Source organism: Capra hircus, chromosome 28 (assembly GCF_001704415.2).
Source record: "Capra hircus breed San Clemente chromosome 28, ASM170441v1, whole genome shotgun sequence".
In the NCBI taxonomy this organism is placed as follows: domain Eukaryota; kingdom Metazoa; phylum Chordata; class Mammalia; order Artiodactyla; family Bovidae; genus Capra; species Capra hircus.
The window spans coordinates 2,093,515-2,107,627 of NC_030835.1; the positions used below are offsets into that span (position 1 = coordinate 2,093,515).

At 43.1% G+C, this 14,113-nt stretch overlaps 1 protein-coding gene across 3 annotated transcripts in view; it reads left to right on the forward strand.

Annotated features, from left to right (window-relative positions):
- ERCC6 (ERCC excision repair 6, chromatin remodeling factor) overlaps positions 1–14,113 on the forward strand; it is a 72,216-nt gene that overhangs the window by 32,938 nt on the left and 25,165 nt on the right. For 2 of the 3 annotated variants that reach the window (XM_018042328.1, XM_018042329.1), the window contains exons 7-8: positions 2,470–2,628; positions 9,502–9,637. In XM_018042328.1, the coding sequence (XP_017897817.1) occupies positions 2,470–2,628; positions 9,502–9,637 (295 nt within the window). The remainder of the gene's footprint in view (positions 1–2,469; positions 2,629–9,501; positions 9,638–14,113) is intronic. The other variant, XM_018042330.1, reaches the window with a different exon arrangement.

A 14,113-nucleotide genomic window follows, 5' to 3' on the forward strand; every position in this document is an offset into this window, starting at 1 on the left:
ATAAAACTTCTGTTTCTTTTATTCTGGTATATGAAAAAAATGTAATATCATTGGCAGAGTATCCATTTTTCTTTCATGATTAAGTTTTAGCCAGGCCAGTTTAATTTTAAGCTGTAGATATATTTGTACCGTATTTACCACACTCTGTGGAATGAAATTAATAGGATATATTTGTACACAAAGGAGTCAGCAGATACTGTTATCTATTTAAGTGCTATTTTCTGCACCATCCTGGTTAACTTTTAAAATTCTGTTTTGAAAAGTGGCCCAGCGAATATATTTGACTCTGATTTAACAATCAAGTGACAAAACCCAATCTTCTGACCTTACTTGTAGCCACACTGGTAAGTGCAGTCCCGGGTGAACATGACAGTGCCAAGATACACCGGTTATCCGTGGTGCTTTCGTGGTGCTTCAGGCTCGTGGGGGAAGCAGAGTATAGTAATTCTGTTCCTCTTTTACAGCAGTTTATAAAAATCTTGAAGTTTTCCTGAAGAGTAATTTTTTATGTTTTCAAAACAGTTCTGAAAACTGAATTCCATAGCCTGCTTTCATTTAAAGTATGTAATTGTTTTACAGTGTTTTATTATTAAGGAGATTAAAGCAGTAAGGCCTGAGTCAGTTGGTGCCACTGCTGGAATCAGAGCCCAGGTCCCGGAAGTGCTCAGCCAGCGATACATGCCTACCATCCAGGGTGCTGGTGCAGCCCGAGGGCCTCCGTAGAGAGAGGGATCTGTTCTTGGCCATCTTTGTGCAATGTCCCCAGGTGTGGTTGGGGATTTCCACGTAGTGATGTGACTCACAAGGCTGCCTAGTGGCTGTTTTCCCTTAAGTCACTTCTTCAGTGCTAATCAGCTTCTCACACATACAGCCGCATGCTGTTTGGAGCGTGGATGAGGAGACGCTGAGCACACTGCGTCTGCCTGCCGTGGGCCGCCTGGAGCCCGGGCGGCCTGCCTCGCTCTGGACACCGCGCTGGTCACCCTTCTGTGCCCCTTTCGCTGTGTCTTGACTGTCCCTCTCCAGGTTCTTTCCGTTGGTCGGCCCCAAACAGAGGGATTGGAGCCACGTGGGGTGGAGACGGCTCCATGTAGTGGGAAGGCGGTGGAATGACCGCCGGGATGTTTTGGCCCCTGTTCTTCCCAGAGGACTTGGCCCCCTAGTTTTGTGCCTCAGTAAGAGGAGGCTGGTTGACTGGAACTTAGGGGATTGTGAATGTCCATCAGTTTTTTGGGGAACTTTTTCGACTAGGTTTTTTTCCGCAGCTGATTTTCAGAATACTGGGGGAAAGTTAATGATGACAAGCTTACTGAGAGAAGAGTGAATAAAACTAGTTTCCCAGAGACTGAAATCCGTGAGGTTTTAGGTAGAGAGGCCGTGTACCAAAGGGTAAACGTGGGGAGTGAACAGCAAAGCCGCCTTCTTCCAGGGCAGCCGCCTCACGAGCCTTGGCATTTTCTTTACGGGGTGGGGGCAGAATCTTTAGCTTTCGCTGTCTTTTAAGTGCTTTTCCCTTTAGATTCTTAAACTTGGCATGTAATCTTCATGCCATTCCATAGTGTTCAATCTTTTTTTCATTCTCAGAAATGCGTTTTGCTTTGTTTCTTTTTAAACTTCACATTTAGATTGTTGAATTAAACATACCATCGATGGGAAAGGGCAAATACCAACTGTCTTCTTTTTAGAAGGGAATGTATTATTTCTATTTGACCTGTACTTATTTAAAATTTTATTGAAAACCAAGCTTAAAATTTATTTATTTAAAATTTTAATAGCTCTGGCCTTTAAAGTCACAGAGTCAAGTTCTGCTTTAAAATATTAAAAGACCTTTTGTGTTTTTGAGCCTTTAAACCCCCCCTTTTTTTTTCTTGCCTCTGCTAGTAATATGACAGACTCATGTGCTCATTTTGTGATTAGCCCTATTCTTTAGACTTGTTTAGGGCCTTGAATTTTAATTTTTCCTCTGAAAAGATAATATTACCAAGTGACTTTTCAACAGTATATACTGTAAATTGTAGTCTTCTCTGTCCTGCTTTTTTATGCTGTTCAGATTGGAAAAGTAAATGTTGATGCATCTTTTCATAGAAAAATTATTACAACTTTATGTAACTAAAGACATTTGAGTTTTTTTTCAGGAAGATATTGAATAAAAGATAATAAGTTTATGCTTGTTTACCAGGCTATTTCTAATGTTGAAAAAGAAATGAAATAGTCCTTAATTACCCTATCTATCAGTTTAATTAGAAATGTGTTAATGTTCTGTAAAGAAAAATGTGTGATTTTATGCTTTAGGTAATCAAAAATGTATGACCTTATGAATATAATACTCATGTAAAACACACATCCGGCATGTTTCTCTGACTGGTGCTAGAACCTCGCTAAATGATTAATTCATGAGTGCTTTCTGTTGCGATCTGTATCACCCACCATTTGCCATTCTCCTTTTCTTGCTGGTGCTTGCTGGTGTAGGTACCAGCAGACAGGTGTTCGGTGGCTGTGGGAATTACACTGCCAGCAGGCAGGAGGCATTCTGGGAGACGAGATGGGATTGGGCAAGACCATCCAGATAATTGCCTTCTTGGCAGGCCTGAGCTACAGCAAGATCAGGACTCGCGGTTCAAATTACAGGCAAGTGCTTCTCTGCAGACTGTCAGTCTGTGGAGCTCAATTAATATTTCATCAGATGTATTGCTGTGGAGGAGGGTCTTGTGAATTATTGATGACATTTCAATTACAATATTCCTTTAATTCTTTTAGTGGGGGACATCAAAGGAAAATTTTTACGAGACAATGGAGCTGTAGGGCAGGAGAAATTAAACATGTAACACTTTTAATGAATTCCAGGCATTGATGCTTCATTTTGCAGATGAGCCCCACTAGATATTTTGGGTCAATACAGTGTCTAAGGTTAGCTTCTACAAATGGATTGTTTACAAACTCAATTATGTTAATATCAATAGTTTACACAATATGGAATTTTAAATTAGACATAATACCTTTAGTTCCATTTATTAAGTTTTACATTAAAATATTTGTTCTGGCAGGAGACCAGGTGAGCATTACAGCAAGTGCAAAGTCTGTTCATGGGGAAAGTTGGATCTTTGGAGGATTTCTTTTGCAGCCATCATGTGTGATAGCATTCATAGACGGTACTTCTCTTTTTTTCAGATGACGTCACATACTTGTCTGCTCACTGTGCTTTCTCCCTACTCTCCCAGTCTTTAAGAATTTTATATAGATTTGGAAGTCAAAGTCTAAATAATAGAAATAGAAAATGATAGAAAACTAGTTTTTAGTTGTAGTCTTTATTTTCTTTAGGATTCAAATGAACTATTAAAACTTTAATCTTCTGAAAGAATAAGCATTTAAACTATGCTTGTTCTTTGTGGTGGGACTGAAATAGTTTATCTTGAAATCCAGTGAGCATTTCCATATTTAAGCTGTAAGTTGACTTCTTCTGTAAATCAGTAATGGTAGATGAATTATGTAAATCAATTAATGCTAGACGAATTATGTGGAATATTTAATTTTAAACCCAGATAATCCAACAGCTCCTTGGATTCTAATAGGCTTTACCTAATGAGTAACAGCAAGATATTGACCAGACATTTATGTCGTAGAAACCCCAGGCAGTCACAGGATGTGATTTGACGACCCCTTTAAAAGAGTGTTAGCGTGCCTGAAGGCGGCCACAGCAGAAAATGACTGTCCACACTCTGGTTCATCAGCAGAGAAATGTTTACTGGAATGTTGTGTGTGTTGTGGATTAAGCTGCTTCAGTCGTGTCCGATTCTTTGCAATCCTGTGGACTGTAGCCCGCCAGGCTCCTCTGTCCATGGGATTCTCCAGGCAAGAATATTGGAGTGGGTCAAATACAAACTGTGAAGTGTTACGTAAAGAACTTTTAATTTTAATCTTCAGAGTTTTTTGCTTTGTTTTTAGTCCTTACTCTTCTCATTAATTTAGCAGATCAACACATCCCATGAGCAGTACTTAAAGTTTTAGGATATTTTAGAAATACTTACACAGTTGTAGGAAGGGGAACATATATTGGGAGATTTTTAAATATTAAATGTTCTGTTGTTACTACAATAAAGTGTTGAAGCAGAGTTTTTTTCTTCCGATATTGAAATTCTGTTACGTTTCATGTGAAAACATTCCATCCCAATGGAAAAGTCAAAGTTGAAAATGGGCATTTAGTGTTTTCTTACCTAGGTATATCATTAATTTACTGTTCATAAAATGCTTTCTCTGTTCTAAGCAAGCTGTTTGGTTGGCTTGCCTCTGCATTTCTCGTTTGCTTTGGTTGGGTTTTGATAACTAGAATGCCCCAACCTGCCCCAGATAGTTTCTAAGACTATCTTTCTTTCCTTAAATGATTTATGGGATTTTCTTATTTCCCATCTCTTTTCTTCCCTTCCTTTCCTGTTATCGTGAAACTTGTGTGGGGTCTCATACGCCGGGCCTGGGAAACCTAAGATCATCCCTGCCATGTAGTTTTGATTGAAAACTTAAAACATGTTCTCTTGAGTGGTGACAGTCCCAACTAGGCGTGAACTGTGGGCTGATAATGAGCAGCAGCTGTGATCAATTAACTATCAATGTGCATCTCCTTTTTTCCATAATGAAATAGTGTGGCATGTGGGATTGTAGCCTGGATCATCTTTATTAAGGTAGTGTTGGTAGAAGTGGCTTCCCAGAATGCAGTTACACATCAGCCAAACAGCAGGTCTCTGTGAACAGAGGTGTTCAGAGGGCTTGTCCCCTCTCTGTGCAGGCGCCAGGGCAAATCGTATAACATTTTTTCTCACAATTTTACAGTATGTCCTCCTTTGAAATTAGATGAGCTTGGAGTCTGCCTCTAGGTTTGTGTCCTAAAGAGAAATAGCTGGATGCATAGTGAAACCAAGCTCTGCGTGAGCCAGCATTGCTTCACGGGCTGTGTAAATTCCTTCTGAACTCTTGCAAGCTGTAGATTTTGGGGCTTTTATTTGAATGGTCTTAGTATTGTAATTTTAAGGTCAGTGATCCTGAAACCATGGATGTCCCTGGGATACCAAGAAGGAACTTAATGGTAAAAAGAAGTTTTTGATTTTTGTTTCTTTAATGTGCTTCATATGTAATGTCTTTTAAAAAGAGGGAAAAGCATGCTCACTGTGGTTAGCAGAAGTCTCCACTGGGTGCTTTCCCAGTGCGCAGTGTATACACGGTATACTTCCTCTTTGCCATTCATATCATGATAGGCCCCTGCGCTTTATGATGGAGAAGAGATACATGGTTAGCCTTGCAAACTTCAGTTAGTACTCCGAAGTCTTGGATATCATTTAGGAAATTCCTCATTACAAATAAATGGCCTGAAACAGTTAATAAACTTTCAAAGGTAAATATTTTTGCTTTGTAATTCCTGATAAGTTCAAGGCTATGAGGGGCAGATTCCTATCCTGCAGGTTGAAATATCTGACCACGGAGGTATTGACTTGTAAACTTACTAGGTAATCAATGATAATCAAAGATGAAAGAAACTGTAGCCAGTTCAGTAATTGGTACTAATTGCTCGAGTACATTGAGCCCTTTCTTAAGATCATCTCTCTGGTATTGAGGACTGGAGAAGGGTCATCTCACTGGCATTGAAGACTGGAGAGGGTGGGGCAGTTGATGTGACTGCTGATGGATGTGGTTGCCCCTCTGAGGTTCCGGAGCTGTCTAGGTCTGCTCCTGGATTCCCGCTCTGTGTGAAAACCTCCATAGCTTCCTAGGAGAGTGGCAGAAATTGAAGGGCATGATAATGCCAGATAGATGTTGAGCCAGAATAAACTGTTGGCCTTACATAATATTGTAGCAGCTGACAGCGGCCAGCTCATAAAAGGCGTATAAATGCCGTGTGACCTGCGAAAGCATGTGTACGTGTTCATGTTTACTTGAAAGTGAGTTTGTTTTTAAATATTTTAGACAGTAAGTGTATATTGATAGCTCTCTAATTGCTCTTGGAGGATATAAGAAATTGCTGCGTTTAATCCTTTTAGGGAGTATTGTCACAGAAGGGGCCAGGGCAGAGCTGTACTCTCCCCAAGGAGTTTGAGGGGACCTGCCCTTGCTGGGAGGCTGAGACACTGCTGGAAATTCTTTAGGAGCTGTCAGCTCCTGGCTTCTTGTGATCTGAGCCCATTCTCTGGAGCAGAGGGGCAGGGGCAGTAACTAGCTGAAGGTTGGGAGGATTTAGAAATGGGTGGAGGAATTTTGTTACATTGGAGTAAACAGGTCAGCCTTATTCAGGTTATGGCTTGTTCTTCTACAGAATTGCAAAGTGTTTCCAGTTGTGCAGATTATTTTCAATATTTCCAGCACTGTGTGGTTTAGTTTACAAAAAAATTTTAAGTTTGAGAATAATTTATTGAACTGTAGCCAAAGGAAAAAAAAAAAGTCAACCATGATCTCCAACTCAAAAATAATCTCTTTTAATGTTTCAATATAATTGTACACACACACACACACACACACACGGTGATATATATTATGACGGGGTTAATGTGGGGTCCTAACTAGTGTGGATGCACCAAGGAAGGGTCCTTCACCTACTTGGAGAGAAAGGGACAGGAAGGGAGGAAGTTGAGGGCTGAAGGACAGGTTGAGGGTGGTTGGAATAAGAGGGAAAGAAGGGACAAGGTGAAGGCCGAGAGGTCAGAGGGGTGTACACTTTGTAAGAACTGAAAGAGTGCTGCCAGGGGGAGTGCTGAACTGCGAGGGGCCGGTCAGGATGAGGGCTCTGTGGAGGGGTGATGCTGAAGAGGTGGCCCGAGGTCCAATCCTTGTGGTCTCATACAGCGGGGTGAGGTGTTTGGACTGTCTCAAGAGTAAGGGACAAACATGAAAAGGCTCTTAGGCAAAGGGATGAGGCATTCTGGTTGTGCTTTCTTGAAAAGATGGTGCTAGAAAGTGCAGTATCCTGGGGAAGAGGTGGTAGTGGCCAGAAGGGGAGTGTTAGCAGTGGAGAGAGAGTGACTCAGAGAGGAAGCATACGTGGCATGAACTCTGTGTCGGTTGGATGTGGCGAAGAACAGGAGTGGCCGAGGTCTGGATTTCCACTGAGGGTGCCTGGAGCATGGGTGCCAGTCCTTTCCGTTGGACTAGGAAACCTGGGGGGAGGGGCAGTTCGGGGGAGGACGACATGTGGTGCTGTGGGGACATCCGAGTGCAGAGCCCAGCCGGCAGCTGGACATCTAGGCAGATGGTGCTTTGGAGCTCAGAAAAGAGGCTGGGGCTGGAGACCTAGGTTCACGTTACCCGTGTAAAGAGAGTGAGTGAAACTGTGAGGGTTAGTGAGCTGGTAGCTTGGGGAAAGTGTGTGGAGTGGATAGCTTCAGATACTCAGCATCCTCGTGGGCAGAAATAGGCAGGGGACAGAGAATGACAGTTTAAAAGTCGCCGGTGACTCTGCTGCAGGCTGAGAGGTAGGCGACGAAGGCTCCAGTGTCCTCTGTCAGCCTCGGCTGCTGGTTGCCTCTGGTTTAAAAGTCGCCGGTGACTCTGCTGCAGACGGAGAGGTAGGCGACGAAGGCGCCAGTGTCCTCCGTCAGTCTCGGCTGCTGGTTGCCTCTGGCGGCTGAGCGTGAGTCTCGCATTGAAGAGATTGGCGTCGCTCGTCTGGCTTGGGCTTCATGTCCTGCACCGGCTGACACCCGTCCCGCGGCAGGACTGAAGATGGAGTAGCAGAGCACTGATGTGGGAGTCTGGGCTCAGACGAGCAAAGGGGCCCTGGTTCCATGTTGACAGGTAGGAAGCAGGGGGGCGGGGGGGCGCTGATTCAGTCAGGTGCCTGTGGTGTGCTATGGATCGGGATATTCTGACTGCCAGTAAAAGAATCCTGGTTTCAGTTTGGGTTAAATGTTCACATAACGTGCGCTGCATCTAGGAACCTGCCAGGGAGGCAGATCGTAGGCACAGCGTGATCAGAAGCAGCCCGGGTTCTCCTGAGGCCAGTTCTTCTTGCGGTCATAAGGTCTCTTTGCACAGTAACTCAACTGCCAGTGGCTGCTGGCTCTTGTTCCCATGCTCGCGTGCAGCAGGAGAGACCAAGAGATGACGCTGTCCTGACCTGGAGCAGAAGTGCCTCCTCACCATCAGCCAGCCAGCCCTCCCAGGCCCCTCGGGACTGGCGAGCCTCTCTAGGGGAATGCTGTGTGCTAACAGGCCGCAGATGAACTGTGTGTCCGGATTCTTCCCTCTCCTCCATGACGAGACAGTGGTCAGAGTCCCGCCAAGTACGTGTCTGGGAAGGAAGAGGGGACGCCTGCCCAAAGCTGTTCTGTTGGGAAGGAGGAGGGGAGAGGTGACTGCTGGCCCAGCGGCCGTGACCAGCCTTCTGGCTCCCTGTGTGTGAATGAATTGGGATGATTCCGTAAATAATGTGGTTTTTAGAAAGACCTCAAAACATTTTCCAGGTTTTAAATATTCTTCAAAGATGATTTTAATGGTTACACGGTATATTGTATCTTAACAAATCCTAATAGTATTTAGTATATACTCTTCTAAGCACTTCATAGTTATTGATTTAAACTTCATGTAACTGGCTGCTGCTCCCATTTTAAGATGAGAAGCTGAAGTTGCAGAGCTGTGCAGAGCTGGGGTTCAGACCTAGGCAGTGCTCCTAGCTACTTGCCTGTGCAGTAGTAAAGAAACAGGATGGTTTATTCAGCCTGTCTCTTACTTACAGATGCTCAGGTAGCGCCCACTTTTTCTGCAGGCAAAGAATGCTGCCGTGTGAGTCTGGGTACACAGATGTTTGTCTTGGGATTGTTTGGTCAACACGCGCCTCTTGTTAAGGCCCTTGCTCTGTAGCGCTCAGCTGCTTTCCACAAAAACTATGACACTTGAACTCTGCTGACTGGGGCTTTCTGGGAGAAATGGTCGCTGGCGCTCACCCACTGGTTTTGTATCACATGGAGAAGCGAACAGCGCGATGTAGTGCAAAAGCAGGCTGCAGCCATCAGAAGACGGACTTGAGGTGTCGCTCCATCTCCTGGCAGCTGTGGCACCGTGGGCACACCAGTCTTCAGCAGCCTGCACACTGCAGGATTCTTATCCTGCTGGCTTCCCGGGGCTGTGAGACAGAGTGAAATCCTGTGGATGAAAACTCTTGATGAACTATAAAGCTTCAAACTGATCGAATATATTCTTATGTTCACTTAGGTTGATATACCGTTTATGCCTTTGCTAATCTGGAATAGAAGAAGAGAGAAAAGTTTCCTTGTTAGGTAGTTTTTGCTTGATTTGCTTTACTGTGGATGACATTTTCAACAGATTAGTTGGTGGTTCCTCTTAATGCATGCGTCCACTCATTGATGAATGGGGTTGTAGGGATTTCACTAGGTGGGTTTATCCTCAGTAGGATTTTCTTTTTCGAGCTGTAAGGTTTTGTTTCTCTGTGTGTGTGTGTTTTGGCAGTGAATCGTCCGTATGCCGTCATTCATGGTTGTCTTTTCCTCTTGGACATTTTGGGTGCAGGTTCGAGGGGTTGGGTCCGACCATAATTGTCTGTCCAACAACGGTGATGCATCAGTGGGTGAAGGAATTTCACACGTGGTGGCCTCCATTCAGAGTGGCAGTTCTGCACGAAACCGGGTCCTTTACCCACAAAAAGGTAACATTACAATACTTCAGCACCTTATTCCCTGTTTTTGTTTTAAAGCCTTCCGTTTTACCTGATTGTTTTTGCTCTGATCTGTTTCTCAGATGTATGTTCTGATGTTTCTTCCATGCACTTGTTGTTCTTGATTCATTTTAGAACTCTTTATTTTCAGAACAGTTGTGAATGTAGGCTTTATCATTCTAACAGCCCATGGTGATGACAAGACATGTTCTTGTCCAGTGAAACACAAGCCTGATACCCTGAGTGGGACCAGAATCAAGGGCCTTATGCAGTAGTTAACTGGCTGGATTTGAGGCATTACTGGCTTTAAACAGTTTTAGGAAAGTAGGTACAAAGTGTAATTAGTATTTTAATCAGTAAAGGCATTTGTTAACATGCTTTTAAAATGTGTTTTTAATGAGCAAAAGAACAGCCTGCCATTTTGACATTTTCGTTATTTGTACTATTGCCTTTTAGTTAATTAAGTTGCTTTTTGTTCTCTGAATCCTTGACTGCCCTTTAAGTATAATCACTGTTCTTTGAAGGTGGCATTTCTTCACTCACTTGTTTTAGCCGCATCATCAGAAAGGAACATTATCGTCTGTTCTTCTGTGGGTGGCATAGATAGCTTGTGTTATGCTTTTTAAATTCTCATTTCTGTCTATCATCTAGACTGCAAACTCTGCAGAGTGGAGACTGTGTCTTCATCATTGTTGTATCCCAAGTGCCCCTAGAGCTGAATAGATGATAATCACACATTTCCACTGGGGTTTGCAGGTTACTCTGTAGATGAGCAGTGGCAGTTTGTTATGAGTTCTTTGCTGATTTTCATAGCTCTTGAGTGAGGTCTTCGTGCCCCCATGAAAGCAGTGCCAGCTGAGAGGGCTGGTGAATGTTTGCCTTGCTGAGTTAAGTGCATGTGAGCCACTAAGCTCCAATGTCTTTGTAATTCTGCCAAGACCCCGTTTCCTCCAAATTCCTGTTTGTTCATGATCATGAGTAAGCAGAGCTTTAGGTAGAAGTGAAACAGGAGTACCTATAATTTGGTAGCTCAAGTTTGGTGAGGTGGAATCTTGCTTTTACTAGCTGTTGTTGAAACCAGCTGACTTTGCCCTGAATTTTAAACGATAAATGGAAAACAAGTGAGTTGAAATAATTAATGCAGTGAGGTAAACGCTGCAGGTTTTAAAAAGTGGTGTTTTTAGCAGCATGATAATAAGTTTCAATCATTTTTCTAGTCAAGCTAAATTGTTGTAACTATCTTGTTATCACCCTTGTAAAATATTTTTGATTCCTTCTTTCGCTTCTTTGTCTTTTGACATCTCTCAGTGTCCTGCACTGCAGACTCCTGTACCGGAGCTCTTTAGTGGATGGTGCTCCATCTCTCAGTGTCCTGCACTGCAGAATCCTGTACCGGAGCTCTTTAGTGGATGGCGCATTTTTAGAAAGCACATTCTCCATCTCTCAGTGTCCTGCACTGCAGACTCCTGTACCGGAGCTCTTTAGTGGATGGCGCATCTTCAAAAAGCGCATTCTCCACACGTTCCTCTCTGTCCTTTCATTTTCTTCGGCGCTTTTCTGTTACACCTTCGCCATATCATGGCCCGCTTGTATTTCCTCTGTTAGCCTGAAAAGCAGCCTTCGTGCAAGCGAAATGCACTGACTAATGAATGGAAATGGGATTGACGTTGATTGGTCAGTGCCTCTGTTGAGGAGGCTTGCTTCCTTCACTTGCTTGGAGGGCAAACAGAACCTTAAAGAACAGATTATTCACCTTTTTACAGTGATCTGCACCTTCTGAGGTGTCTGGTTATGCACAGATATGTGCATACATATAGTTGTTCATGGTTTTTCCAGTACTTAATGCTTTACCGAGGACTTTAATTTGAAAGTTTCTTACTTAAGTTTTGAGGAAAAGTAAGGAGGCTTGTGTTTTCACTCTGACCCTTAACTCTTTGTATAGTTCCTTTTCCGTTATAAAGTGTCTCATATCCCTAAAGATGTAAGCTGTTACGCAAAAGATTGAAAAGGTGTTCTTCTGTATCTTTCAAACCGTACTATCCACTTAGAAACGCAGTCTGTTACTAATGTTAGTATCAGTTTATTGTTTGTGATGATAGCATCTTGAATATGCGTCACTTCCTCCACACAGGCCTTGTTTCCAATCCTGGAAACAAAAGTCCTTGTGTCTGAACATTTCCGAGATCAGAGCTGTGGCTTCTGGATTGAAGCCTGAGCAGCATCTGACCCCTCTGCTGCTTCCTTTCGTGTTTGTTTCGCTGTGTACAGACCGTGCTTACCACCGTGCACACTTGCTGGCTCACAGGTATATGCTAAATTGCAGTGGAGTCTACATCTCTCAGTCACCTACATCTCTCAGTCACACTTGAGACCTCCTGCTAGTGCTGTTCGTCCTCTGAGCCAGCGTTTGATGTCTAACTTCCTCTCCATTGTAGGCTGAAATTTCTCTCTTCCATGGGGAGACATTCTGTGCCCCCTGGCTGTCCTGTCTAAATAAAACGGCAGCACTCTGGTATAGGGACATTCAGTGCTGGGGAAATAGGGAAGGGAAGAGAATTTCTCTTTGGGAAGCTTAACAATGTAATAACGCCAGAATTATTATTCTTATTCAGTAGATTGTTCTTATTTTTCTAAAGATTTGTTGTAACTGGCAGATGTTAAACTTTGAAAAATTTTAAAGTTTTTCATTTAGAGAATAAATATCAAATGATCAAACAATTTCTAATGGAGCTTATCTGTCATTTTTCTTCCCTCAATCGCCTTTTAGCTTCCCACCTCTCTCACCATGTGATCCTGTATTATCTTTGTTAATATTCTCTTTGGTTGACAGCATAATTTTGAATCATCAAATGAATACTCAGCAACCATGCAAAAAAAATATGTGGCCAGTATTTTCAGTCAAATGATCAAATCAGATAAGAAGATTTTCAGGCTCTGAATCTCCTTTAATGGTCAGTTGAAATCTCATTTACTAGGAACCTAGGGTTTTCCTTTTCTCATTATGTCTTATGATCCCTTTTTCTAATGGAGAGAAACTTGATACATAAGTTGATTAACCTTTATTTGTTGAATAACTGTAAATACAATATTGTAGGTGTGTGATGTTACTTGGGTTGCAAGAAATGGATATGATGTTGCTAATTGGCGTTGGAAAACTAACCATTTTCTTGGGGAAAGAAAATACATGAAAAGATAATAAAAGGAGACAGTTTTATAATACTTATACCTCACAGCAGGTGGTGGCATCTTTAGCACTGTGTTGTAAAGTTTATTTAATTATTAAGTACCCTTTTTTCAATTTGTTGGAAGATGTTTAGTGAGAAATGTCTTGGTTATATTCTGAAACAGTTGTCACTTTAAAGCTCTCACCTTCCCCTGCTGTGTAAGACGTGGTAATACTGTGGAATAGTTTTGATATTAATAGCTCAAAGAGATTTATCATTTCGATCCATTTATGACGTTTATGACATTTAGAGCTATAGGGTTAGGGAATGGCAGCAGTGGCATAAAGATTCAAAGGCATAGATCATATAATTACCAGGCCCGGGCTTGGATCTTGGATCTGCCATTTTACAGCTTTGTGCCCTGGGGCAAGTTGCTCAGCTTTGCTGAGCCTTGTTTGAACTCCTGAAAATGGGTATTTTTTTTGGTAATTTTTTGAGAATTTGTTGGGTTCATATAGGTGAACAATAAACTTAGTGTACTCCCCAGCATATAATGTTTACTCAGGTAATTCCTACTGTTTAAAACAAAGAATATGGTAGGCCTCTTCATCCCAATACTTGAGAAAAGACATTCTGGTGTTTCTGATTGATTCAGTGTAATTATTCTTGAGATAGAAAGTTCACACTCGCTTTATCAAAAATATTCACAGTCCTTCACATGTAGACCTTTTTCGCCCTGTGTCTAGGTACGTTGGCTCCAAAAGGACACGGTGAAACAGTGCTGAAACTCTTCTGTGGGAAAGGCAGGGTGTGAGCAGAGCAGGCCACACAGGGATGGGCACCTGGCGCCACTGCCGTCACGTGCTCTTTCAAAGGCCCGTCTTCCGAAACGCTAGCACGGGAAGTCTCGGCTGTTCAAAAAGCTGGGAGTCAGGAGAAAGTATAACTAAAGCGGGAAAGGACCGCGCGGCCCCTCAGGCGCCCTGAATGTTTCAGGCCCACTGCGAGTGCACGGATCATAACACAGAGCGCTGCGAGTCCCTGTTAGCTTTGGAGACGCGTGCACGCCTGGTGCGGGACGCTCGCTCGTTCCGTAAGGGACGGTGTAAGATTAGGTTGCCGGGGCCCTTTGTTTCTTCATTGTCAGCACAAACCCTTGTTTATTAGGGATTTGGCTTGAAGGAAACTTTAATTAATTGCAGGTGCGGTCGCCTCTGCCTGGGCAGCGCCGGGCTGCTTGCGGAGCGTGGCCTTCGCGTGCCTTGCTCCTCCCCGCTCCCCCTGCCGCCTGACAGTGTGATTT